The sequence below is a fragment of the Penicillium crustosum genome (assembly GCF_028827405.1).
Source record: "Penicillium crustosum strain IBT 35664 chromosome Unknown utg000004l_segment0_segment0, whole genome shotgun sequence".
NCBI lineage: Eukaryota > Fungi > Ascomycota > Eurotiomycetes > Eurotiales > Aspergillaceae > Penicillium > Penicillium crustosum.
This window is the reverse complement of record NW_026623125.1, coordinates 167,320-194,148: the sequence shown is the minus strand read 5'-3', so window position 1 is coordinate 194,148 and position 26,829 is coordinate 167,320. Positions and strand designations below refer to the sequence as shown.

The following is a 26,829-nucleotide window of genomic DNA, read 5'->3' as shown; positions in this document are numbered from 1 at the left end:
CATGTCACTCTTACATGCCCTTCGCCATGAAACTAAACCAGTTGCATCGTCTACTGTACCTCGCGAGCTAGATCTGACCCCCGCAATCCCAGTCGAACATGTTCCAGACACGCAGGTTTCCGTAGAAGAAAACTCGACTCCTAGAGATGGCCAACCTGTCTTTGAACGGACGCTGCCCAGTCGGACGACTAAATCGCGTCGAGTGGTCATTACCACACTTCTTGTTTCGGCTAATCTTGTACAGGTACAGTCGAGGCCGTCAACTGTCTTCATTATAAGAAATACCTCGATACTGACAAAAGTAGATGACAGTCAATTTTGCAGGCATTGCCGGAGGAAGCGCCTTGAGTGAATCATTGGGTGCTAAAGACACCTACGCCTCATGGATTGCTGCTAGTTATGCGTAAGGCACCCGGTATCCAGAAATTCACAATAGACTATCTCACTAACATAATATAGTCTAACCCAAGGTACCTTCGTGTTGGTTAGTGGTCGATTGGGAGATGTTTATGGCCATCGAGAACTCGTCTTAGTCGGGGGTGCCTGGCTCACCATCTGCACCCTAGCCAATGCCTTTTGTAACAACTTCTTCGCCTTTGTCACGATGCGGGCTTTAGCTGGTCTTGGAGGGGCATTAATCATGCCTAATGCAGTGGCTATGATATCCAGTACCAATCCCCCCCGGTCGCGTGCGAAATCTGAGTCTGGGTCTCTTTGGTGCATCAGCCCCAGTAGGAGGATATTTCGGGGCCTTGTTTTTGGGTGCTTTCCTGCAGCGAACAGAATGGAAGTGGTTTTTCGTCTTCATGTAGGTGATTCAATCTGTGGACCCGGTCCAGAAGTGCTTATATTACCTTGGTAACACAGTGCCTGTCTTGGTGTTATCACATTCACTCCTCTGTGGGGTTTGAGTCCGCGAGAACCTCCGGTCGATCGTCATGGAAAGATCGACTGTATTGGATCGACTCTTGGAACAAGCTCATTGATTCTGTTCAACTTTGTTTGGAAGTAAGTATACTGTTGATAGCAACCCTATCCATTGCATATTAACACCCCCACAGTCAAGCACCGAGTGTCGGTTGGTCAACCTCCTATGAGATTGTTTTCCTGGTCAGCTCGATTATCCTCTTCGGGGGCTTCTTGCTTTGGGAAAGGAACTACGCCGCGGAGCCCATCATGCCACTCGAAATCTTCAAAGCCCCATCTTTCCTCATGCTGCTCTTGGTCGTGCTCCTCAATTATATGGCTGTCGGAACCTTGATCTGGTACCAGGTCCTATGGCTCCAAAAAGTCTGGCATTGGTCTCCCCTCCAATTTGCTGTGGGCTGGACCCCATTCGTGATCTGCGCCACGGGCGCTGCCTGTCTCGCAGCATGGATGATCCCGCGAATGGCAGCACAATGGATCCTAGCCATTGGGACGGTCACGATCTTAATTTCTAATGTGCTCATGGCGACCGTGCCAATCCACCAATCCTACTGGCCCCAGATTTTTCCTTCTGTGGTTCTGTTTTCATTCTGTCCGGACTTTGTGTACACGGCTGGCCAAATCATTGCCAGCAACTCCGTCCGTCGAAATCAGCAGGGGATTGCTGCGTCTGTCATCGGCACCTTGAATCTGTATGGAAACAGCCTCGGACTAGGGTTTGCATCCACTATTGAGGTGCAAATTGCCCGCCGCTCGGGTAGCCAAATCATGGGGTATCGAGCGGCACTTTTCTTCGGGGTTGCCATCAGTGTCTTAGCGCTTATACTTGATATCTGCTTTGTGCGACTAGTCAAGGATGATCGGGAGGGATGGCATGAGGATGACCACATAGAGGAAATTGAGCTTACGGAACAGGCCGAAGCTACCGGCGTCCATCTACCGAATGTCAACCACTAAGAAGCTGGACATGACATGTCGATACTAGACTGGGAAACCGGCAAAATATCGGCAGACCGAACGTGGGGTGTCGGGAAAATGCCGGATTGAGATTGGAGTGGAAAAGGCCTCACCCAGTGGATAGAAGGTCAAGAATCCATTTGTCAAGGTTTTTTTTCTTTTTTTTTTCTTTCTCGGGTGACGTCCGTGATATCCCAGACCGCATGTCCCGTTTCCATATTTCCCATATACAAAGTCGTATGTTGCGTATGGATTTCCCCACGTTATGTTAGACTCGCATTATGATGGTTTTGCGGGGGATATGATCTCATTCAACACTCTCGGTGAGAGAAAGGAGCAGGTTTTCCCAAAAGCAAAAAAAGAAAAACTGCGGAGAGGTGGAGAGGCGGGGAAGTAGGGGAAGAGTACTCCGTAGGGGATTGGCCATTATTGTTGTATGCCGTATGCCGAACTTGGATTCCGTGTGGAGATCGGCTTTTCAGACTTTTCAGGCTTTTCAGCTCCCTTTTTGTTGGCCGGTTTCTTCCGTTTCGTTTAGTCTTTTGTGGGGTTTTTGGTCCTTTCTTGTTGGCCGTGATGTCCGAGAGCCGACCAAATCGCGGATCCCGTGACCGCGTGACCCCTAAAACTTCCCCGAGCCGAGACAATGCACGGGATGAGCTTGCCTGTGATACTCTATGGTTCTGGTTCTTAAATTATAATTATTTTGGGATTAAGGAAGCCCCCGTATTACCACATCCTCTTTACTCCTGTCATGTCAGATGCTCTCACCTCCGGCTTGCACTGGGGGATCGTCGCACACCCATGTTATGGACATGGATGTCATTCGTTGAAGCCGAATTCCCCTTCGGAACGCTTGCTGTTCTCGGATGCCCAGTCGGACGGCTCCACTATGACCCCCGCGTAAAATGTATATGCGATTTTCGGCGTGGGGGTACGTACCGGGGAAGTCCATAGTAAATACTAGCGCGGGGGGAACCATGAGAAGGGTTTTTGTTTCATCTTAAATAGAAGAACCTGCTCTTGTCTGATCCCCGGATTATTTGGTTTTCCTCACGATCACAACCACATACACACATATAATGGCAGACGATATCTCACGGGAAAACCGTGACCGGATAGAGATTGATGCCGAGAAAGAACGGATTGAAAATGTCGAACATATTGCCTCCCCACAGCAAGATGGCACTCCTCAGATGGATCCTGCTCGTCGGATAATTGTTGAGAAGAAGCTCAAGCGTAAGCTTGATGCCCGTTGCAGCCTTTTTGTCGCGATCTACAGTGAGTACTCGCCGCCTTCCAAACCTCCCCGACCTCCACGGGCGAGCTATACATCAACTTCACCTGACTGACATGACTCCTCGTGGACAGTTATGAACTATTTGGATAGAAACAATATGGCTGCTGCTCGTCTGAAGGGTTTGCAGGAAGATCTGAGCCTGAGCAACACCGAGTACTCAACATGTCTGAGTATCCTCTACGTCGGCTACATTATCATGCAGGTTCCTTCCAACATGTTCATCAACCGCATCAGCCGGCCCTCACTCTACATTGCCGTTGCTATGTTATTGTGGGGCGTTATCTCCACCTTGTCTGGAAATACCAAGAACTTTGGTGACATGGTGGCTGTCCGTTTCTTGCTGGGCTTCGTAGAGGCAGCATTCCTGCCCGGTGCCCTGCTCATTCTCTCCAAGTGGTACACGCGCCGCGAATTGACTACCAGGAACGCCATCTTGTTCTGTGGAAACCTTATCTCCAATGCATTCTCTGCTCTCGTTGGTGCTGGTGTGCTATCCAACATGCAAGGCGTCCTGGGTCACGCTGCGTGGCGCTGGCTCTTCTGGATCGAGGGCTCAGTGACTATGTTCCTTGCCATCCTCGCCGCGTTTATCTTGCCTGATCTGCCACACAATGCGCGCGGCTTCACCGAGGAAGAGCGCCAAGTTGCGCAACTTCGCATGATCGAGGACGTTGGCGAGGCTGACACCGACGGTGAAGAACTTGGTGCCTTTGGGGGTCTACTCATGGCTCTCAAGGACATGAAGATCTACGTGATGATGCTGACCTTCACGGCTTATGTTGTCGGACTCAGCTTTAATGCTTTCTTCGTAAGTCGGTTCATATCAAAACCCAATTTGTACACTTTACTGACTCTTTGCACAGCCTACCCTTACTGGCACTCTCGGATTCGGATATGTCCCGACCTTGTTGATGAGCGCTCCCCCCTGGGTTTTCTCCTGTATTGTCTCTGTGATCAACGCATGGCACGCAGACAAAACACAAGAGAAAGTCTGGCACATCCTCGGCCCGATCGCCATGGGAGCGGTTGGTTTCGTCATCTGCATGGCTACCAACAATGTCGCAGCTCGCTATGTCGCTCTATTCCTGCAGGCTGGTTCCTATGCAGGATTCATCGTATTTTACTCATGGATCAGTTCCTCATTCCCCCGTCCTCCTGCCAAACGAGCCGTTGCCATTGCCATGATCAACGCCTTCAGTCAACTCGGCAATGTCGCTGGATCGTACGTCTGGGACTTGGAAGAGAATGGGTACCGCTCAAGCTACGGAATCGTGCTGGCCATGTTCGGTGTGACAGTTGGTGGATGTTGGTATTTCCGCACGATGCTGGTCGGCTTGAACCACCAGCTCGAAGAGGGTGAGCTTGCCGATGCTGCTAGAGGCTCCACTGAAAACGATATCATCGATAGCCCAGATGAGTCGCTGCGTATGCGCAAGGGTTTCAGGTATCTGGTTTAAGTGTTCTCAAGTGCTTGTTAGAATACAATGGGCGGCACCAGAACTTAGGCTCATCAACAATTCAATTGCTCTCAATGCAAATATGCCATTAGACGTCTCTGATTTTCTATGTCAGGGCTGTATTTCCCGGTTAAAAATGAATATTTCGGAGTAGAGTCATTCTTGGTAGAACTACCAGAATCAGTTCTATTCTCTAATCCTATTCCACTCACCCCCGTTCTACCGGTCTTCACGAGTCAAATTGCGGTACTGGTTATTAGGATCCTGCTCCTCTTCCTCTGCCGATGGGATCGTCTTCTTCACGCGGCAAGGGGTGCCAACGGCAACCGAGAACGGCGGGATATCCTTGGTGACAACAGATCCGGCTCCAATTGTTGAGCCCTGGCCGATTCGCACACCAGGGAGAATAATCGCATTACTTCCAATCCAGCAGTCGTCTTCGATAAAGATCGGATGGCCAAACTCGACAAACTTGCGGCGAGAAAGAATGCTCGTATCATGGCCAGCAGTGATGATACTAACTCCAGTGCCAATTTGTACGCGGTCGCCGATGACAACTAGGCTGGTATCTAGTATAGTAACACTAGAAATTGTGGGTAAGTTTTCACAAGTCATGGCGAGAAGGCAGACTTACTTCCAGTTGAAGAAGCAATCCTTTCCGATGAGAATATTGCATCCATAATCTGGCAAGAATGGTGGTTCGATGAATGTTCCGTCTCCAACTTTGCCGACGAGTTTCCGCAATAACTCAAGACGCTTGTCGCCGATCTTGTCATATGTGACGGTCTTGGTGTCAAGGTTGTTGAAGTCTGCAGCAAGTCCTCGGCACAGATGTCGTGCTTCTAACAGTTTCGGGACATTCGGGTTGTACCTGACCAGTTAATAAACCATCTCATAAATATGTAAGTATATTGTGAATGATACATACATCATTCCAGATATCATACACTCATATTCCTCGCACAAGGGCACTCCTGCCAGTCCCCGAGCAAGCTCGATGATCTCAGGACGTTTCTCAGTGGCAGCCATTTTGAATCAAATATTTGATAAAAGCCAAAAAAAAAAGACAGGGATCATAGAATAGGCCAGGACAACATCAGATATATTGGGGTCAGTCACCAAGCGGGGTGATTTGCCGACAATTCGCCGCTGACGAGGTGGAGCTAACGCCAAGAGCTGGCGGGCCTTCCTATTTGGGTATAACAGCCAATTTATTCGAGTCAATTGACAAGTGTCTACTATGTGCCTCAATGGTGACAACATTGATAAATGTCTGCGTTCTTCAAAATTTTAGACTGTAGACTACCTTAACACATGTGCAAAATCAACGTTTTATCATACATCAAACTTGCGAATACGCCTCACAACCTCCTCCACATCCACCCAGATCCGCTCTCGATTCTGCAACCCCTTAAGCCTGTCCCAATTCAGTTGAATTTGTACAAGGACACGACGCCAGTCAGTGTTCATTCGAGGCAATTTCACCTGGTCGGGAATGATCACCGATAGAGGAAATCGGCACTCAGCAACTCTCTCAGCGGCATGCTCTGTATAGACATCTTCACACAAGGCCTTGGCATAGGTACTCCGTGCTCTGATAACAGACTTGATCTCGGCGGTTGTTATATTTGTCCAGAGTGAAGGGCGGTGTTCACATTCGGATTCATCCCATGCTTCCCATAACCAGGGCATTTCCCTGCGTACTAGTCTATACCACACACTGTTTGGGAGTTCAGTGAATGCTCTAGAAGCAATGCTTAAACTAGTGATATCACCAGAGCCTAAATAGTCGATAATTATAAGCCGTATTTCGACCGGAAGAACAGAGAGACAATCGGCCTGGCTATTGTGAGATGGGGAATGGCGATTCTTCGTGGATTGAGGCAACCTAGTCTTATCATATAGACCATATGAGGCACCCAGCCCTTCGTCCTTGACCGCGGAGAGAAGGATTTCCGGTAGCCCTGGCACATAAAGGGGATTGGAAACCAGATATTCGGTACCAGGCTTATGGGACCACCATTGCTCCTGTGAGGCTTTAACCTCTTTGGCTCGAGGAAATGATCCAAAGGCAGCCCAATCAAACTCAGCATTCCGCCAGGTCATCAGTCCAGAAATATTAATGCGCTGAAACTGGATTTTCGATTGTCGGCAGAATATATCAAAGCACCATGGATGGAAGGGCATGGCTATATCATCCGGTGATGTCACTGATGTGTTTTGCACCTTGCAATTGTCAGCTTCGGGTTATGCCTCCGACATGGTCCAAGAACGGATTTGGTAGATAAACCTACCCCCATGTACACATTGTCTGTCTCTACATCTTCTATCCCATTTCGCGCGGGCCACACTGTCGGGATGCCCGTATCACGCGACGGGGTTCCATCACATATCCCAGATAAAGACCAATCCGCATCAATCTCCCAGGGCTCATGTAGCTGGTCCGATTTCCATTGATCCCTCGGCGCAGTTTTATGTACCAGGAACTGGGCGGTGCGACAGCCTCTCGCCTCTTCGGGTGAGATAGCGTCAGCCGAGTAGCCCGACATTGGACTATCAAAATATCCAACGCGCAGTTGGGGATCTCCGCTCATGGCGCTTCTCGGGTCAAAGGTTTGCAACACCCAATTGTAATATATTTGAAGTTCAGAATCAGCATTTGCATCGCCACTGCTGCCTTCGCTGTTCCCCTTCTCATGCGCATCTTCATCAAGGCTCATACCATCGGTAGATTCATAATCAGAGTCATATTCATACGGATCATTCTCTCCATAATCCCCTTGGAATTGATAATCAGGATCTTGAGCCGTGTCATCATCGTCCGTAGAATTAATTGGGTCTGCCTCGTCGCAATGACCGTCTTGAGGACCAGGCACGTCTAACTCCCCAGATTTGAGGCGAAAGATGATATTGAAGCTCACACCACAAAGATGGCAGTAGAACTATAAGATTGTTAGGTTCGTTGTGTATGTACAAATGTAAGAAACTGTACCTCGGAATAGCCTACACACCATTGTCAGTCAGTGTTGTATCCACAGGATTACTTTGCACCGGACAACATAGATATCCACTTACCCATTATTACTTTTTTCAATTCACTAGCAATTTAGATAATCTTGCTCTCCGTTCTCTCCTTCCCATCAATTCACAAAAGAGAGAGAAGAAAAGGAGAAGTGCAAAGTGTTTAGTTTTTTTTCTCGTATCTGCGGCCCCATTTTAGACTAGAGCGATCCTGACATCTCTGATTGGCCAATCTGAGGGTATCTACCAAAAAGGCCATGGTGTTTAGAATGTTCGAATCTGCTAGTGATTTGGGGTATTGGAACCTCTTTTGGATCTGATAAACCCTCAAGGGTAGTCTACAGACTTGTTATGTACATTAACTTGGTCCGCATCGAGCGTTTCTCGCCGGACAGCATCCACATCAAATGCAGCCTTACTCTGAAATACAGTTTCCATCTCCTCAAGACTTTTCCCTTTTGTCTCTTTCACAAAGAAGTAGACAATAATCGCCATAATGATATCTAGGATTGCATAGAAAAGGAAAACATAACTGCCCCAGGAATTCATCATGTAGCGAGTCACCAGGGAGAAAAGGAAGTTGAAAAGCCACTGTGTTGATACTGCGACCGAGGTTCCAATCTCCCGAATTCGTGTTGGAAAGATCTAGCATACTAATTAGTGGTTGAACCGAAGATAGACCAGTGCAGTATGACTTGCCTCGGCAGTGTATGGCCACGGTAATGGGCCCCAGCTGAATTGGTAGATTGAATTCGTCAGGAAGATCATAGCCACCATGCCAATACCAGCTGGGGTTGCTTTTGCATCGGGCTCTGGCGTGGTTTCCTTAACGACTGTCACAATAACGAAGCACGCAGCCATCAACAGGGCTGAAATCCAAAGGGTCGGCTTCCGTCCCCACATCTCGGAGAAGAACAGAATATAGATGCCAACAGTGATGAACTTCTCCGCTCCAAAGAGACCAGTGATGAGAAGGGACTGGTTAGTGTTGTTGCCGACTAACAGTTTGAAGAACTGCGGGCCGAAGTAAGCCAGCGCGGTCATGCCAGTGCATTGCTGACCGCAGAACATGAAAACGGCGAGAAGCAGTCTGTACCGGTTGGCGGGCTCGAGGAGTTCGCGCTTATTAAAGCCCTCGGTTGCTCGTAACTCTTCCTCGAGTCCGACTCTGATTTCGTTGAACTCTACCTTCACTTCAGGGCCTATTGACGGGGATTGCTAGTTAGTCCTATGCCTTGTTATGATTTTCTGGGCTATATTTCCTTCCTTACCTTCACTAGCTCGCATCCACTTCAAGCTCTCCCATGCTTCGTCAAAACGGCCTTTCTTGGCCAACCAGCGTACACTTTCGGGCATACCAAAGAGGCCGAGGGCAAGAACTCCAGCTGGCACCATCTGGAGACCAACGGGAATCTGCCACTGCTTTGAAGACACAGGTAGTGTGATCTTGACGGCATAGTCAATCCAGTAGCTCAGCATCACACCTAGTGCAAAGAACCATTGCATCCCTGACCCGAGCTTGCCACGAATTTCCTTGGGTGCCATTTCCGCGTTGTATGCTGGGACGACCGCAGTGCCTGCACCGAGACCGAGACCAGCGACAAACCGCCCAATATAGAAACAAACAAGTGAGTGTGACGGAACCACCTGTAACACCACACCGAGACAGAACACGGCCATCGCTGCCTGGATTGTTTTCTTTCGCCCGCATCGTTCAGACACCCAGAAGATCCCCAAGGCTGATATGAATGCGCCTGCATTTTGCAAGCTTACCATCACCGCACTTACGGTTGTCTGATCTTTGTAACCAAAATCATTGATGTAGGACTTGAACTCCAGGATACCACCTATGCATCAAGACTGTTAGCGATGATCACTACCCAAACGGGGCTTTTTTCTCACTTACCAACAATGCCAGTATCATACCCAAACAAGAAACCGGCTGTACAGATGAAGTATCCAAATAAATACGCTCGGAAGGCCCCGAGCCTGGTTCCTGGTAAACCCATGCTGTGCGACGTAGTATACACACACTACGCAAATGCCGAAAGACAGGATGAAAATAATTTTTTTTTTTTTTTAAAAAAGGCTTCAGGCACACCTTCATGTTTTTAAATCTATAAGGTCTCCAATGCTTAATTACCCGATCTGCAGTCCAGCTGAGATACAGCACGCAACCCATTGTGTCGGCTACGCCATAGCACGCCATGTAACCGAGCGTTTTGTCTGTCGAACATTAGAGGCCTAAGCTAAGCCAAGAATATGCCACAAAATACAAAAAAATGCCAGAATTTTCCTATAAACATGGTATATCCACTCGGTATGGTCTATAAATTCAGGGCAATTCCAAGTTGAGCCTCTCCGCATTTTGCCAAGACACCCCGTATCACCCCTTTCGGCCTGTCGCTTCGGTCGTCTCGACCCAAATATCTGTCCTATTATAACATATACTATTAAATTTGATAATACTGATTACACATTTGCGTAAGAAAACAAAGGAACAAGGGAGGTAAGAAAAAAAGAGCTTCCCCATAGGCCACAGCTTGAGACTAGGAAATCTTGTGCCGCTTCACGCCCGTCATCTTCTGACATTAGGCAGAACGCGCGTCTTCCGCACCCCTCAACACATGCATCAAAGTCATACATGAGGCTCGACCTATACGGTTTGAGTCAGGAAAGCTAAAATGGCCCCCGCGTCGGTTAGTCCATTATGTGGGTGCAACATAGTTCTAGTGGCTGAGCGATATCCCTTACCGCCGAACGGCTCAGATCGTGATGAGACGGAAACCACACTGAGATGTGCTGGGTCAAAGTTACTTGTGGGAATCTCGGCGTCAGCTTGCTGGTTTATCCACTGCTCGCCCTGGGACCGGTTGATCATATATCTTGTAACCGCCCCTCTGGTAGGAAGTAGGAACATGTGATATCTATATAATTCTGCGGCATAAATTCAGTCACCTCATGTTTCAACTTTGGTGACATAGATGGCCTTACTACAGTGGCTGGTACCTATATGCCCCACGCAAGATGATATAGTACACGAAGGGTCCAGAAGTTCCACCAAAGCATACCGGTTTGCCACTGCAATCTGTGGCTTGACATGGTTACCCGATAGCCGAGGTGGTCCCTTACTTGCTATTGGTGACGAGCTTGTTTATGGTCAGCCAGGCAATGTTCCTGGCTAGCCCCGGAGAATGTGGATACAAAATCAACGACTCTGGTAATCTTTCCTGTTTTATTTAAATATTGCAAGGTGGGAGGCTTGGGGCATATTGTTGTTAGCCTATGTGCTCATTGTGAATGGACTAACAACTCGGCCTTTAGTCAATTCCTGTGACTAAAGATGATTGGAGTATAGCAAGTTCAGCTATCAAGTCCCCGACTATCGTGACTAAGCTATTACACGAAATCCTCTGCATACTCCTCATACTCCTGGGTAAAGTCCTTTATGTTGAACTTGTTTTCCAGCTTCTTGCGTGATAGAATATTATTCCCAGATTCAATGCATCCCTGCCGAAATGTCGCGAATAGTGCCGGGCTCCTCGAGCAATGTGGAATAAAACGTTGATTATCTCCTGTTACCATGGCTCCTTTGAAAGCTTGATAAACAACACCGGGGTCCTGGGTCAGGTCTACCGTCTCGCACTGTCCAAAATCCAAGAGATACAGCTTAATGGCCCGGTGCTGGAACTCTGGCCTATAGTATTCTCCCTGGCCTCTGTCGCCGATGTGCCAAGCACAAACTCCACATCATCACCGTTGATAGCGGCGCCCCAGTGCAGGGTTGCATAAACTTTGCCCATTGCGATTGCAAGCGGGACGGTCTCGATGCCAATTTGCTCCATTGGCTCAAGGTATAGAGGAAAGTTCCGCAATAGGCTGTTGTTGTTGTTTCCAATAGTACCGTTGCGCTTGCCGAGGTAAACCTGGACGAGACAGTGCTTATTTTGAGGGTTATTGAGGATGGCTTCGATTTCAGTCTTATCGAGAGCGCAAAACTGTGAGATCAAGGCTTTGCGTACGACCTTCGGTAATGGAAGAATCCGTTCCATTATCACAAGGTCGCCACGCATGCGATACGCCTGGGGAGCTTTTGGTAGGATTTCATCCCAGAACGTGTCGTTCTCTTTCCGAGAGATAAAGTTGAAAGCCTTCGGAACATGGACTTCCCTGTTGATGGACTGGTAATGCTCGAATGCGATCGACACATCCCGGTGGATCGTATACTCATGATAGAGGTTTGATGGTTGCTTTTCGTTTCCTGGACTTTCTTTTTTTCAGAGCCAGAGGCTTCCCGACCTGTTCGAAAACAGCTCCCTGTAGACCAGCTCCGATTTGATTTAGTTCCTGCAAGGCGGGTCGAGTACGCGCAGCCTGAAAAAGGCGACTGAAGGAAGATGTCGTCGAAATAACAGATTTCAGGCTAAGAGATTATTGGAGAATGACCGAGTCTGTCATCTGTCCAAGATTTGTTGCTAGAAGTAGTCGGGGTAGCGCGTTGAACAAAGGTTCTGAATTTGACGATTCATTATATTTGACTCCCTGTTGGGCCATGATAACCTTGTACTGACAGATGGTTCAGCCTTAGTGTCTACATGGTATAGGATATTGTTTGTAGGCGCTTGTAAGCGTATAACTGTACGTGGGTTCACTGTTTATTCCCCAGTGATGTAGGAGCGTCTTCATTTTTTAACCTAATTTTCTTATGGCAGTTGTATCTTTTGTTCACTTCCTTGTTTCCTCATGTCACCTTTATCTACCATTATTTCCCCACCCGCAACTATCCATCTTCATATCTCTTTCTCTTAACTTAATATCTCTATCGGATCATTTTCAACAAAGGCAAACAAAGAAAATCCCCTTCACATTCTACTTAAAAGCTAAAATAACAAATATTGCCAAGTTTAGTTGACCACCAACCGCCACTCTGCTAATCCCGCTCACTCCCTCGATGCCTCCCAATCAGGTTCTAATAGCCATCGGCACCTTCTACGATCGAGTTGATCAGCTGGACTCCTGGAACACCGATACCACCCCAATTCACTTCAAGAATAAGGAGACCCTCGCAGCATACATCAAGGCCAGCAAGAATCCTTTTGGTCGACACATCGCTACACGAGACCAGGTGCTCTGCGTTCTGCCCCGTAGCCTTCTTTGGAGAAGCTCGGTCTTTATATCCACACGGGGTGATGGAAGAAGAGAGCTTTAAGACAACTGAGGTAACTAAAAATTTGAAATATTAAACCTACCTCTCTAAGTAAAAGCGTATGGGTATGTAATAGAAGCCTAAGGTCGCTATTGTCTATCTCACTTTCTTCTTCAAACGACACTCACTCTTTTCACACTTCACCTTTTTCTCACCTATCAACTTCACTTCCTGTCCTTCTCTCACCATCCTCCACATCTTCTCATCTCTCTCTCTCTGTCTCTCTCAGCCTCTCTCAGCCTCTCTCAGCCTCTCTTTTCGTCATTTTATCATCGTCATACTATCAACAAACGAAAAGGCAAATCCCCTTCCTACTCCTACTAATTAGCAAGCTAACCTGCGTTGTTGACTTTAGACCACCGACTTCCAACATGTTTATCCCGCTTTCTGCGATCCCCCTTCGAGCTGGTTCCCCAGTCGCTACTCTTCCCCATCCGAACAACCATCTGCGAAAGCTTGGCGCCACCTACAACCCAGAGCTTCCCATCAGCATTGCCTTTGGACTTGTCAGTCTGCAGCAAGGCTGGAAGCCAGGATCTAAGACCTGGAAACAGAACTGGAATGCCTGTATGAATGCCGAATATGACCGCCTGATTGGATACCGTGTAGCCAACCTGGCAACATGGCAGGAGCTGTGTGCCAAAGTAGGCATCAACGATTCATTCACTTCCATCAACCAGTGCAAGAAGGTAACGTCCCCACCCCAGATGATTTGATGCCGCCAACTCACTGTTGTAGGCTCTGGTGCGTGTGCACGTCAACCTTGTTGATCTTCTAGATTGTTGGAACGCAGACCACACCCCAACTCGATTCAAGAGCAAGAAGGCCCTTGCTACATACACTGAGATACATAGCAAGTTCTTTGGTCGTCATATCGCCAAACAGGACAAGGTCCTCCGGGTCCTCCTTCGAAAGCTTCTCTAAGCCCGTGCAATGGTATGTCTCTTCGAAGACGTTGGATTCCTACGAGTGCACTACAGCTGGGAACGAAGAGATCGTCTTGGGATTCACAGATAGTGAGAGTAATAAAACCAACATATTCAACGATTTATATTGTATCTGTAACTCTAGTCCGTAGCGATTTCGAGAGTCTACCTACATGGTCTCAACTCTGCATTGGATATTGTCGCACCTTCCTCCCCAACTGCACCTTGAATGTCCCTTCCCAAGTGCAAATCAACTATCGCGATTTGCTTTTCCGATTATCAAGTGAGTATTATTGCTAATTGACCTCGAGACCTGCTTACAAAAACAATTTTATCTTATTTCCAGCGGATCAAAGTGAGCATTCCCATTTTTCCTACGTTCGAATCACCAACTATGATGTAAGCCTTTTCCAATGTCAAGGGAAGCCAGAATTTGGGCAATCGTTATCTTTCAAGTATCACCATATATCTTCCAAATACATTTGATTCAATGTATCAAACATGTTATAATCACTGGGTAGACAATTGGCCGAGAATGCAAAGCCGAGGTTGTTGATGAACAGCTCATCGGGGTTAGAGGCTGCCGCAAGTCCAATAATTCCGTTGTTGTTATCGTGATGATAAGTATTACTCGAAGCAGGAACATCAAGCCAATTAGAATTTGGAACTGGAGGGGCCAAATGGGTGTCTTGGCCATGCAAGTCTTTCGGGTTGGACAGACCTTGGAGTGGCTCAGTCTGGGCTATGGGCCCTACATAGTGATCCACGTCTGCTGGTTGATATGCAGTTGTGCAAATACCATTGCATTCCAATGGAGGGGCAGGGGGCATATGATCAATATCGCAGTTTAGTCGTTCGCAATATAATTTCTCAAGGTTCCGTCCGATACGCTTTGCAATATCCCAGGAGGTTGAGAGTTCCCGCAGAACCTCAAGGCAGAGCCCCACAGCTGTCTGTGGTGACGGGCCTCGTGAGGCCTGGTTGCTTGTACCAGATGTTGTGGCGTAATCAACGCAGCATTTTTCTATGATGAGCGATGCCGCTGATAGCATGCAGTGTGTGGCTGTTATAGGGCTCAGCTTGAAGCTGCCAAATGTCTGTCTATATTTCTGGGCCACAATGCAAATTCCTCGGATTGAAGTGCTGCATATTGTCGTAATTTTCTGTCTGCAGACAGACTCTGGATCATTGTTGCTGCTGTTTTGTTGTGTCTGTGGGTCAGTGTGGTTGCCAACATCCCGACTGGCGGACTGATTGCTCATAAAGGGCACGCAAAGTAGAATGCACACAGTATGGTATACCATGCATAAAGTATAGGCGTGCGGAAATCGGGAGGGACCAGATGGACGGTCAACTTTGAGCTCTGGGGCAAGATCATAGTACCATGTTTTGAGTTCAAGCACACAGGAGTCGAAAAATGCAAAGCGTTGTTTTGGTTGTAGGAGGGGCTTCGGAGACCAACTAGGGTGATATAAGTCAGTGAGACAGATACATGGGAAAAATGATATGGTAGACTCACAATGAAAGCAGGACTTTCTCGAATATACGACACAGGTCAATCATTGCCCTATGCAGCTGTACCACGTCTCTTTGAGAAGCTGCCCTTAATTTTCCATTACCAGTTGATGAAGGAAAATAGACATCCGAGGCACATAAGGGGAACGGTTTGTTGACGACACCCTGGGAGTCCTGTGGGACAAATGAAAGTGAGTATGATGTGATGCCAAAGAAGGAAATCAAAGATTATTCGTGGAACAGCATACCAGTAATGTGCACACCCTGCCTGTGTAGCTTGCTGACAGTTTGTCATGGCAATAAAGAGCCCAGTAGATCTGCCTTCGGAGCTCAATTTCCATGGGTGGAAGAGAAACTGTCCCGGAAAGGACCGAAGGATCCATGTTGAAACCCATATCTAGGGCCAGTCGATTGGCCATGCCTTGATGGAGCCACCCTGCAGCATCAGACCCCATTGCCTGTCAGTTGTTAGTCTGATTGGTTTTTCGGGTAAAAGTCTGTGGTATAAGACTCACGATATAGGCCATGCCCATAATTGCCAATGACTGGATTGTTGTGATCTTGGGCCACCTGAGATCGTTTTGAATCAATCTTTCCGCCCTCTCGAGGAATATCTTGCCGGCTGTGTTTGAATCATTCGGGTCTGATCTCACTTCTATTCGGTCGCAGTACCGTGACCCTAAAGCGAGGATGCAATTTAAAAGAAGGGGGCTGAAGTATCGCCCGCCACTTCTCATGGAATCTCGAAACAGTTTTTCGTTCACGACCTGAAGCCATGGCTGTTCCCACTCAAAATACAGGTCGATCAAGTGAGATTGAAGCCCGTATTCTGGAGTCCAGCTTTCTTCTGCCGCGCCTGTGCCCCCTTTCAGTGGTGTTTCACAAGTTTGCATAGAAGGACAATCGGACTGATATGCCTCTTCGTTGGGCGAATCTAGAAATTATTAGCAACCCTCTATTGTTGGACGGGAAAAGGGCTACTTCAGCTTGCCTTTTGACGAAGATCGAAACAGCAACCGCCCACTTGTCGGCCCGAAATACCGTACTTCGCCATCTTGATCGAAATTTAATGACTCGTCAAGCGTCAATGCGCCGTCAAACGTAGTAGACAAGTCATCAACATTCGAGCTAGCCGGGGTCCACTCGGTGTCAGGTTCATTTTCCGTCAGTAGTTGGATGGCGGCATCAGGATCAATGCCATGGGTTTGCAGTACACGCTCCAAGAGTTCAATTCGATTCCGCAGCATGACTACATAAGACTTGGGCGCTGGCTGCCGCCCGTCCTCTGCTGTAGAGTACTCGCATTGAACGCCACGGTCAAGGCAGCGAGAGCAAGACGGTCGAACTCCATCACACTATTTCTATGTTAACACAGAACTGGGGTGATAAATTGTGGAACACTATCATCATACCTTAGCTCGTCGTTGTCGACATGTCTCACAGGCTCGGGAAGTATACTTTCTACCCGGTCGCTTGCGCCTAGCAGAGTCATCTGCCGGTGCCGCGGGCATAGCTGGATGATATGCAAAAAACAGATGGGATTACTTTTGTCCAGTAGACTCTAGTATCATGGTATCCTTAGGATTAGAGGATGTCAGCTATTTGGGATGGAATGTTTGCCATGAACCTGTGGACTCAATCTGACATTACAAAGCAAGCTTGCCCCACTGCCTCAGGCGCCAAGGCATAATGGGTCCTTAATATTCAGGCCACAATCTCTGAAAGTTGCCCCAGGTATTGTTCTACCCATAACTACATATGTACTAGTAGTTATGTTTGTATGTACCAGATTTTAGACCGTAGATGTGGATTTCCTAATCGGGGTGCCGCCGCCTTATGAGGGGGTTTAGGGTCCTGCTCAATGACTATTTCACAGCACAGGGTGATTGACGTATTCGGCAAGCGAGTGGCCATCTCCGAAGACACATAGTAATTACGATAAATTCCATCTCGAATCTCAACAACCACGTTGTTATTTGATTTCATTCATTTCGATAGCTACCTATAAGAGTTCTCGACGCTATATATCAGTTTCAAGAAAATCAAAATGTAATTTATCGCAATTACTATGTGTTTTCGGAGATAGCCACTCGCTTGCCGAATACGTTACTCAGTATACCCACCTGGGCAAAGGGTATGATTAGTAATGCTCAGGTTACCTACCTAGGTACTCGCTTAGGCGTACTCACCCCGCGGCTTGAAAATCAAGGCATAGTTGGAACAATTTAACCACGTGACATGTGCATCATTTATCAGCCATCTACTTAGTTATTCTATAATACAACCTAGGTAGCATCAGCAACTAAAAATCCTAACATTGATCATCTTTTTTTCTTTTTTGGATAGCCCTACCTTCAGCAAGGTTATTCACTCATATCGCCTCTGAGAAATGATGAGATGTGAAATTATATAGCTTGTGCCTTCTCCTAATCCCGGCTATGGCCAGGATAGCTTGCTTTATATTTTCACTGAAGTAAGAGTTACGGCATACATTCCTATAGATAGGTATCGGCACAGGAGATGTTTTCGTTATAAGGTACATCAACCCTATATATATATTCTGTCAAGCTACTAACGCCTAACAACATATAGACCTCGTTGTATTTCGTTTTAATTCTTCTGACGAGCTATGGAAGATCGGATGACTATTAGAATCTACAAAGTAGATGAGCTCATGAAAGCACAATATGTGTATTGTGGAAAATGTGTAAGACCATTGAGAGGGGAGGTAATAGAGAAAGACTATATGAGTGTACTATTATGAAACACACAGTCATGTGCCTACTGAGAGATATCAACAGATATACTGTTCTTGCATTTTATAGGTAACCAAATGGGCAAGGAGAACCCCAAAATCGCCGCGACTGAGGTCCGCGAGGGCGCAGCGGATCAGCCGATCAACCTTTCGTGGGGATAATGGGTTGGTGTGCTGATACAGGCTATGCGAGCTAATGGGGTCCGCCGCGGCGATCGTATCGCAGTATGCGCGGCTAAAATGACCCACACGCTACTCATATTCCTTGCGTCAGCCGCATTCGGAGCCATCTTCACATAGATGGCGAGCGATCTAGGCCGGAAGGGAATTTTGGACCGGATGCTACAGCTTTGGTCAGGCTGGTACCGTAGGTAAGGTGAGCCTTTTCCTACCAGTTATTACCACATAAGAGCTTTCTAACCATTAGACCCGGCTAATACACCTGGGAATATCGCCACGGTGCGTCCATGAACTCCAGCAAGCAGATATCAAACCACGGGACCTTATTGACCTAAGCGCCCTACAGGTAGTGTTAAGCACGGATTCAGTATTACGGGACAAAGTATTTGAGTGGCTTTACGACCTCGCATTCCCACCATTTACTCGTCTCAATAACACTTCTGGGATAAGCAATCCGTTGGCCCTAGTGTATGTTGGAGGATGCGCTGGATACAGCGTAGGTGTCTCTATGAATGTATATGACTCTGCTGTCGAAGGTACTGAGGGCATCCAGGGAGCCCCAGTGGAAGATAGTGCCCCGGGGGAACTGGTAGCCACCGCAGCCTTTCCTAACCTACCTATGCACTTTTGGGAAGATGATAGCAAGAAGAAATACCACGACGCATATTTAGATCAAGGCCAGTATTTTCTGAAGAGGGTTCTTCGTCAATTGTTTAGTCAAATTTATTTGAGCCATGGAGTTGCCATATTGCCACGATAGAATTCTGTCTTACCAGCATACGATACTCATTTGGCTGCGATGAGTAGTACGAGCTTGTATTCCGTTGTTCCACACAATATTCAATCATAAATTGAAACTCTTGAATAGGGTCTCCGATAGGCCGGTTTGTGAGCAGCCTCTTGTGCTGCAAGTTTGGACTTAGATAACTGAATTTTTGCCGGGCCCAAGACGATGGATAAAATCGATTTACTTATTTATATGACAAGCAAGTCTAGGATACGGATACTTCGGTATGGATTGACACTATATGATCAGGTGATCGGCATATTTTAAATTTTCGGTACAGCTCGGCTCTGCCTCAGGAAGAGCAGGAACGGCAGATTACCACATTCCAGGCAATAGGGGAAGCACTAAAAAATATGCAACCGCCCCCTATCTAGGGAAATCTTTCGACTTTTTCAATCTTTTTTTTCTGGCAATGTGATTATGTGTGCTAGATGTACGCCCCTCGCAGAACCCTCACTAGAGCTGGAAAAAAAAGATAGTTAGGAAAGCATTTAACATAGGCCAAGGTGCCAAATACTAGCCGAACAACCAGCTTACCAATGTAAATGTTTTGGCATGGACCACTCTCTTGTACTAGGGGTTTGACATATATCACGTCGGTTCTATTGGATGTTAGGGTGTGATATAGGGCGGAGTTGACTGTGTGATGAACCAGACTCTACGGGTAACATCGATATTGGAAACCCCCTGGATTAATCTAGGAGGAAGGAGAGGACGAAAAGCTAAGTTACTAGCGAGCTGCACATATAGAGACAGGGCGAGCAAACAGAGTCCGTCACCTGACTGGAACACTGTGCCAATTACATTACGTTATGTCGGTGCTCTTTGTTTATGTTATCTTTAGTCTGGCAATACAAGTCATTTTTATGAGCCTAGCTGCATTTATTGTGTAGTTTGCATGCGGATTTTGTAGTCGACTGATCTATTTAAACCTGAGGAACCTGACGCTTCTCGATGAAATTCTTCTCGCCAAAAGCCTGCTTGACCTCGTCGACGTCAATGACACGTTCGTACCAGGCGACGGTGACCGGGTACTTGGAGCGCATCTCGGCGTCGATCCCCATGGAGAAGCCCCAGGCCAGCGCTGAGGCGAGTGTGATATCGGCCATGTTGATCTTATCCTCACTGCAAACCCAGGTGCGGTCCTTCAGGTGGGAATCGAGGAAGGTGAGAGAGCGATCCAGACGCTCTAGGGCGCTATTCTCAGTAGCTTCATCGTAGGGCTTGGCCCCCCGACGCCACAAAGCCAGCTGCACCACGTTATCCATGACCTCCCCCTGGGAAAAGCAGATCCACTGCCGGATCGTGGCCCGCTCTACAGGGGTGCTGCCCATCAGCTGCCCGGCGGCTGGGCCACTCAGAGCGACATACTCGGCAATGGCATCCGTCTCGATCAGGTTAGTGCCGTCAGCACCCTCAAAAGTGGGCACCTTGCCGAACGGGAACTTGGACAGGAATTCGGGGCTGCGGTTGGTCTTGCGCATGACGAAATCCGGGATGGCCAGCTCCAGACCATTAAAGTTGGCAGCTGCCTGGATCTGTTGGAGGTCTGAATTAGCAGCCGCTTGGAACAAGTGAGTATGCAGGACGCACTCTCATGACCCGGGGGCTAGGGTTGTAGGACCAGATCTTGCCGAATGGTGCCATTGTGTGTAGGGGATGCTGAGAGAAGTCTGTGGCCCGTGGAGAAGCGATAACGCGATAAACGTTTATAGATGTGTCTTTTCTGTTCTCCTTTAAATTTATAATGGGTTGTGGGGCTATGTCGATTGGTAATTACCATGAAATTCAGGAACCAAATAGGACTTCTTGGCAATGGCGGCCAGCCTACCCCGCTGCTATCCCATGCCGCGTTGCTCGAAGCCGAATCAACCGAGTAAGGCCGTTATGGTCAAAATACTTCCGAGTGTGGATCGTCATGCGGGTGGTAAGGCGAATCGCGGCGGGAGTGGGGAAACCGACCGAGCCGAACCTCATGCTTGTACTTGAACGTCTCAGATTATCGATTGATTTCCGTGGAAGTCGTTTTTGCCCTCATCTTGCCTGTCTAATTAAACCCACCCAATTATAGTGTGGCAGAGAAAGAGAAATACGGGACAGCGGAGCAGTTTCACCCACCTCATGGGAACTGAATTGAAGTATGTATTCCCTTGTACAGTTGAAAACGTAAACTGAAATATATAGTTCAGTGGGCTACAAGGGTGTCGCTGTAACCTGGAACACAGGGTGTGGTGTACTCGGATATTCCTATCTGGAAATTAAGGGGTATCTCGTTACATTCGTGCAGTTGATCTGGATATATTTGTATATAATATGCGCTAATGTGGCTTTCGAAGGGATATGTTGAACATATTTGTGCAATTCAAGATCATATATCCAGTCTCGCGCGCGCGCGCGCATCGAGACGTCTAACCAAACACCCTCGACCGAATACATGATATCGGAGGTCTCGTGTCGGCGCCAGCACCGATATCGAGAGTCAGAACCCATTCACAAAGCAGCACAAGAAAGGCGGGCCTATATCGCGTGAGCGTCGTGGATTCCCGTATGACATGCCGCAAGTCAAATAGCATTCATTCAGAATTCCACCAGGGTTCTCACTTAGTGCTGTCTGGGGATTACGAGTTCTTCTGACGCAAGCCTTCGAGCGTTGCCGCGACGAAAGGCAGTGCCACGGGGACATGAGACAACCACGTGAGTCGTGCGATTATCGGTGCGCGGCCGATGGGTGGAGAAGTGCCGGGTAGAACAGGTGGTGACCTAAGCATCGATGATTGTAGCCATGCTAGATGATGGTTGGTTATAGAGTTAGGCGAAATTGAGGAGTTTGAGGTTTGATCAGCAGACTGGTGATGGTGACTTGAGAAGTGTGAGGTATGGACTATAGCAGCAATAGGGGATAGTTCTGTCGCGTGAAGACCGAATAAGAAGAGTTCAGACTTTAAGGCTAAATAGATTCGCTGTACTTTGAGGCAGAGAAAGAAGAACCCCTCTGGGGCCAAGGCCATTTTATATCTGCAGGCCGAGTAGTTGAGGCTATGAAAGTGTACTGTGTTAGGAGGTTGCAAGAGTCAGATCTGTGAAGATCCCGCTAACAATGGCAAGGGCCGCCATGGGCTACTGCTTGTGACTGGAACACTCATCACTCATATACGACAATCAAACCCCAGAGAATATAGCTTACCGGAATGGCAGCAAGGGCAAGCGGTGCGTTCGACAGAATATCTGCGACAATAGCCCCTGACGCCGACGCGACAACACAAGAGGCAATTGGAAGAAGCCAAGCGGGAGTCATGGACGAAATATGGAGGCTATTCTCCCTCATAAATCTGCAAATCAGTATTAACAGAAAAGCAACCCCCCTAAAAAATAACATTTGAGCACAGACTCCCAATCCACGGCGGGCACGGCAGAGCTCGGCGACATCGATATAGCACTGGCATGGGCCGGGAAAGACAACCAAGACCAACGAAATGTGTCTCAATCATGTAACATAAATTACAGAACATATAGGATTATCCAATGTTGAACAAAATTTGACTGGCGGAGGGAGAAAAAGGCTAATATGTATTTGATACTTGATATATATTATAGCATCCGTGCGGGAGTACCACCAATTTCCAAGTGAATCTTTATAATTTAAAACTTTTCTAAATAATGAGGTGTTTTTTTCTCGCAGGCTTAAGTAACTTGACTAATAAAGCACATCGAATTGATTAAAATAATAAAATATACCTTAAATGGGTGGAATTCTACGCAGAACCTGCGAGTTAAATCAGTTTGAAGACCTGGACTCGATAATTTCTGACCGATCCGATTCCGCCGAGAAAGGAGTCTCCTAGTCGACCATACTGTGAGCATGTTTGGTCTTTCAACCCCAAACAACATTCACACAACGGTGCTTCTTGCTTCTTCTGACTTCGCTAGGAATGTGGGAATGGAACCCTCTCGTTTCTCTTGGAACACCAAATCATTAAACGTGGTATTATATTGGTTTTATTTTGTATTACTAAACAAGACGTCAACTGCGCAAGACAATGCCTTTCGTGACAGGTTAGCACATAAAGAAAGTACATCCCAATCGCTTAATACTGATCGGAATTGGTCATTCCATCAATCCTAGCGCGGGAGTTTCGTAGTATCTCATTCCATTGCTCGTCTGTGCGGTCAAGGTGAGGCACATCCGCGCCCTTCTGCACCGCAGGGCGCTTGCCAATCTCATCTACCCAGTTCTTGAGAGCCGGGAACTCGGATAGATCGATCTCCAGCAGTTGGGGACCACGACAGACCCACGTGTAGTTGGCGATGTCAGCAATTGTGTACTTAGAGCCTGCCAGGTAGGCGCTCTCTTTCAGACGGGATTCCAGGACCGAGTAAAGGCGCTTGGTCTCGTCGATATACCGTTTGATGGCGTAGTTGGAGCGGACACTGGCGACGAGTCGGAAGTGGTTTGCTTGGCCTAGAGACATGACAATCAGACAAAGCCCGAGAAACCTCTCTCATCCTTTCAACATACCCTGCATTGGACCAATTCCACCTGTTTGGAACATCAGCCAGGACACCTGCTCAATGTACTCAGGAGTATCAGGCACATAGCTGATATTGCGGTCGGTGTCGTATTTGTTGACGAGGTAGAGCATAATGGAACCACTCTCAAAAACGCGTTGTGGACCGTCGGTTAGGGCAGGGATGCGGCCATTGGGGTTAATCTTTAAGAACCACCTGGGTTTTGATCGTGATAAGCAGGAAGCCTTCTGTGTTAGGGATGTCGAGAATACACTTACTCCTCCTTCTGAATGTTTTTTCCAATATCGATTGGCTCAGTCTTATAGGAGAGACCAAGCTCCTCCAAGGTGATAGAGATCTTGACGCCGTTGGCAGTGTTCCAGGTATAGAGTGTGATATTAGACGACATGGTGAGGGACGCACAGACTGTCGGTAAAAGAGTAGAGAGTCCTGAAGTATGTCTGAATGAGCTGGTATCTGAATGAGCTGGTACTAAGGGTATGAGGACACGACTCCGGGAAATATACGAGGACTCTTATGCCCCGCGACTCAACATTGAGCTGTATACAACCTGCAGTTTCCAAGGGTCACTAATTATGCCATTCTCACTAATTATGTCGATTCTTGAGCAAGATGCCGAGCCTGAGCCTCCACTAGGATAGGAAAAATAGGGTTTGTTTCGCGATCAATATATTGTCCGACCTTGCCCCATGCTATCGATGCTAACCAGTTGCGTAACTTGTTTCCCTGGGCAGCAATTACTAGTACCACATTCTCGCGGGATCTTTTGGCTGCCGAAATTTGACCTTTCGGTTGAGTTCGGCGACGGTCGGGTATGAGAACTGCGGGAATTAGCCGTGTTATAGTCCCGGCTTGGTGAACTCGTTCCCCTCCCGGAGAAAAGCAATGGAACCTCAAAATGTGTCAAGTCTTGAGACCCAAATAAAAAATAAAAATCACTAGTTTCCCCCAACAAGGAAAGCTCCAAATATTGAATTTCTACCTAGGCTGGAAAATAGGGGCTCGTCGTAATATACAGACGCATATGGATTATGGATTGTATTTGTTTCAGGGCTGTAGTGTAGATAGATCTTGATCTTCATTCCATTCTTCTCTTTTCCTCTGAGATCTATAGTTGTCTCTCCAACACCAAGTTTTATGAGGCATTTGCTATAAAGAGATCACGAACAATTCTATGGCGAAACGCGCGCATTGAAATCGTAACTGACCAGAGAGGCTTTGGGTCAGTATACTCTACTTTGAACTTTGAATTATGGAAGTTAAGCAGACCGATAAATGAATTCAAAAAAAAAATACCATGCTAGTATGCAGTAATAATATCAACCAAAATAACCATCAACATACTCTTTTCCATTTACGGTAACAGATAATCCCAAGCGATATTTGACGATCGCCTTGATAGAGGGTATCAGGGGATGACTGCTTTATTTGCCTGTCTCAAGTGCTTCTCTCTCCAGCGCTTCCCGTCTTCCAGTGCTCTTTGGGTCGTAAAACGGCACTTCTCCAAGACTGACAGCGCGGTGGCCAGCACGTGGACCAATTTCTTCGTAGTCCCAAGTCGCTGCGTGATATGTGGACCGGTTATCCCAGATAGCTATTAAAGATGTCAGCTACAAGCAGTTTCCAAATATAAATACGAGACGACATACCGAGATCATTCGGGTTTTGCCAACGGTGGCGCACTTGCAGGTCATGATTCTCCATGATCAAGTTTACGAACCAGTCGGTGAGATATTTGCTCTCCTCATCGCTCAATCCGTTGATTCTCTCCACATGAGTGCCAATAGCGAAGACACTCTTCCATCCTGTAACAGGATTGGTGCGGATTACTGGGTGCTCAGCACGCAGATCTTCTCCGACATTCTCAGGGGCACCGCGAGGGCCCTTAAAAACCTCGAAGCCGTTATCTTTTGCGAACTGATTGAATTGAGGCTGCGAGAAGGTTGCATCCAACCCTTCCAAGAATTTCTGGTAAGGAGGTGAAAGGCGGTCATATAGCTCGTATCCCGAAGCCCACAGAGTATCTAGATTTGTGTATGAGCACTATAAGATCATAAAGAGAAGGAGGATTAATGCCTACCTCCGCCAGTCCTTGGGAGAACGGTCAAACGTAAGATCGTGTAGTCACTCGGAATAGGTTCAAATGTGATGTCGCTATGCCACTCCTTTCTGGCAGTCTGGTGGCGGGTAACACGGGATTTGTACAGCTTCTTCCCTTCCTGTGAGTTGATCACACTGATTTCGTCGTCCTTGACACCATTCTCTCGGCGTGAGTTTGCGATTGGGTGAACATGTAATCCAGAAGTCTTCGGCTTTCCGGAGAGCTCTCCAAGTCGCTGAGCCAATTCCTTTTGCATGTCATCTGTTATATCATCCTGCTTGCGGAAGAAGACGACTCCTCGCTGGGAAACTAGAATAGGGCTATGAGTTTAGAACTATTATGAGAGATGATGTTTGACCGACTGGTAATGGCAAGATCTCGAAGAAGCTCATCGGAGTTCGGGGAACACAAAAAGTCCTTCAGATTTGCATTGGGAAACTCGCGTCCAATGACTGGCGTGACATCAAAGGACTCAAAAGCATCTAAAGCGCCACTGAGTTTCAAAGGCGCTTGTCCGGGGCCTGGTGAAACAGGGACTGCGGTCTCGGAGGTAAAAGAGGGGGCCATGATTGTAAAGAGGAGTTCACTCGTTGCCCAGAGCTTTTAGAATCTTGAAATACAGTCGTGATGATTAAAATGGAGGGGAAGGAAGTTCGTTTTATATCTTATTTCATCAAATCTACCGGTATCTCTATTCCGATATCTAGCATCGGCTATAGTGTTCTGCCATGCTTGATCACAACCCCGCTGTGGATGAATACCGACGAATATCGTCCACCCGCCCCCCGAAAGTAGATCTTGGTAAAGGGGTAGATGGAATTATTGTGAACCCGAGTGCTACTAGAGGCCGATTACTCCCTCGGTAGGGTCAAGCATCATCTGTGACGAGTTAGAAAAGTGGGGGCAGACTAACAAAGGAAGAACTTGGCAAGCTTAGAAGAGGGCAAGGGTGTGTTGTGATAGGCAGGCTATTTCGACATCGACTCCAGAAATAGCGTATCCGCCAATCACACACACCTTCCCGAGATTAGAACGTTTAGTGATGTAACAGCACGCCTTTGAGTGGGTGTTGCCGGCGATTAGAACAAAAATGATCACCACCATACGATCAAACGCCAAGGGGCGCGGTACAAGGGCAAAGCTAATGACATCCGAACAATGCCTCTCCAT

The 26,829-nt window shown here is 47.5% G+C and overlaps 11 protein-coding genes across 11 annotated transcripts; 3 read left to right on the top strand and 8 right to left on the bottom strand.

Annotated features, from left to right (window-relative positions):
- Nucleotide 1: 1 nt before the first annotated feature.
- N7487_009118 (uncharacterized protein) lies at nt 2–1,884 on the top strand (the record flags this gene model as incomplete). Its single annotated transcript, XM_056876848.1, has 5 exons — nt 2–244; nt 306–403; nt 460–717; nt 868–1,008; nt 1,062–1,884. The coding sequence occupies 5 exons, from the start codon at nt 2–4 to the stop codon at nt 1,882–1,884; spliced, it is 1,563 nt and encodes a 520-aa protein (XP_056725428.1).
- A 1,082-nt stretch (nt 1,885–2,966) lies between these two features.
- On the top strand, nt 2,967–4,641 carry N7487_009117 (uncharacterized protein; the record flags this gene model as incomplete). The annotated part of the gene is made up of 3 exons (XM_056876847.1): nt 2,967–3,165; nt 3,256–3,992; nt 4,048–4,641. The coding sequence occupies 3 exons, from the start codon at nt 2,967–2,969 to the stop codon at nt 4,639–4,641; spliced, it is 1,530 nt and encodes a 509-aa protein (XP_056725427.1).
- Nucleotides 4,642–4,860: 219 nt separating this feature from the next.
- Nucleotides 4,861–5,670, bottom strand: N7487_009116 (sugar O-acetyltransferase; the record flags this gene model as incomplete). The annotated part of the gene is made up of 3 exons (XM_056876846.1): nt 4,861–5,224; nt 5,276–5,512; nt 5,570–5,670. The coding sequence occupies 3 exons, from the start codon at nt 5,668–5,670 to the stop codon at nt 4,861–4,863; spliced, it is 702 nt and encodes a 233-aa protein (XP_056725426.1).
- A 306-nt stretch (nt 5,671–5,976) lies between these two features.
- Nucleotides 5,977–7,655, bottom strand: N7487_009115 (uncharacterized protein; the record flags this gene model as incomplete). The annotated part of the gene is made up of 3 exons (XM_056876845.1): nt 5,977–6,867; nt 6,936–7,583; nt 7,653–7,655. 3 exons carry the CDS (start codon nt 7,653–7,655, stop codon nt 5,977–5,979), a joined length of 1,542 nt encoding a protein of 513 aa, XP_056725425.1.
- A 664-nt stretch (nt 7,656–8,319) lies between these two features.
- Nucleotides 8,320–9,671, bottom strand: N7487_009114 (uncharacterized protein; the record flags this gene model as incomplete). The annotated part of the gene is made up of 3 exons (XM_056876844.1): nt 8,320–8,864; nt 8,934–9,509; nt 9,569–9,671. 3 exons carry the CDS (start codon nt 9,669–9,671, stop codon nt 8,320–8,322), a joined length of 1,224 nt encoding a protein of 407 aa, XP_056725424.1.
- A 1,390-nt stretch (nt 9,672–11,061) lies between these two features.
- On the bottom strand, nt 11,062–11,714 carry N7487_009113 (uncharacterized protein; the record flags this gene model as incomplete). Its single annotated transcript, XM_056876843.1, has 2 exons — nt 11,062–11,359; nt 11,407–11,714. 2 exons carry the CDS (start codon nt 11,712–11,714, stop codon nt 11,062–11,064), a joined length of 606 nt encoding a protein of 201 aa, XP_056725423.1.
- Nucleotides 11,715–13,239: 1,525 nt separating this feature from the next.
- Nucleotides 13,240–13,792, top strand: N7487_009112 (uncharacterized protein; the record flags this gene model as incomplete). Its single annotated transcript, XM_056876842.1, has 2 exons — nt 13,240–13,557; nt 13,607–13,792. 2 exons carry the CDS (start codon nt 13,240–13,242, stop codon nt 13,790–13,792), a joined length of 504 nt encoding a protein of 167 aa, XP_056725422.1.
- A 460-nt stretch (nt 13,793–14,252) lies between these two features.
- On the bottom strand, nt 14,253–16,820 carry N7487_009111 (uncharacterized protein; the record flags this gene model as incomplete). The annotated part of the gene is made up of 6 exons (XM_056876841.1): nt 14,253–15,255; nt 15,314–15,483; nt 15,558–15,767; nt 15,825–16,243; nt 16,334–16,664; nt 16,722–16,820. 6 exons carry the CDS (start codon nt 16,818–16,820, stop codon nt 14,253–14,255), a joined length of 2,232 nt encoding a protein of 743 aa, XP_056725421.1.
- Nucleotides 16,821–19,957: 3,137 nt separating this feature from the next.
- On the bottom strand, nt 19,958–20,678 carry N7487_009110 (glutathione S-transferase family protein; the record flags this gene model as incomplete). Its single annotated transcript, XM_056876840.1, has 2 exons — nt 19,958–20,569; nt 20,625–20,678. 2 exons carry the CDS (start codon nt 20,676–20,678, stop codon nt 19,958–19,960), a joined length of 666 nt encoding a protein of 221 aa, XP_056725420.1.
- Nucleotides 20,679–23,116: 2,438 nt separating this feature from the next.
- On the bottom strand, nt 23,117–23,946 carry N7487_009109 (glutathione S-transferase family protein; the record flags this gene model as incomplete). Its single annotated transcript, XM_056876839.1, has 3 exons — nt 23,117–23,490; nt 23,548–23,753; nt 23,816–23,946. The coding sequence occupies 3 exons, from the start codon at nt 23,944–23,946 to the stop codon at nt 23,117–23,119; spliced, it is 711 nt and encodes a 236-aa protein (XP_056725419.1).
- A 1,036-nt stretch (nt 23,947–24,982) lies between these two features.
- N7487_009108 (TauD/TfdA dioxygenase family protein) lies at nt 24,983–26,226 on the bottom strand (the record flags this gene model as incomplete). The annotated part of the gene is made up of 4 exons (XM_056876838.1): nt 24,983–25,152; nt 25,208–25,582; nt 25,639–25,968; nt 26,022–26,226. The coding sequence occupies 4 exons, from the start codon at nt 26,224–26,226 to the stop codon at nt 24,983–24,985; spliced, it is 1,080 nt and encodes a 359-aa protein (XP_056725418.1).
- Between the last annotated feature and the right edge of the window lie 603 nt (nt 26,227–26,829).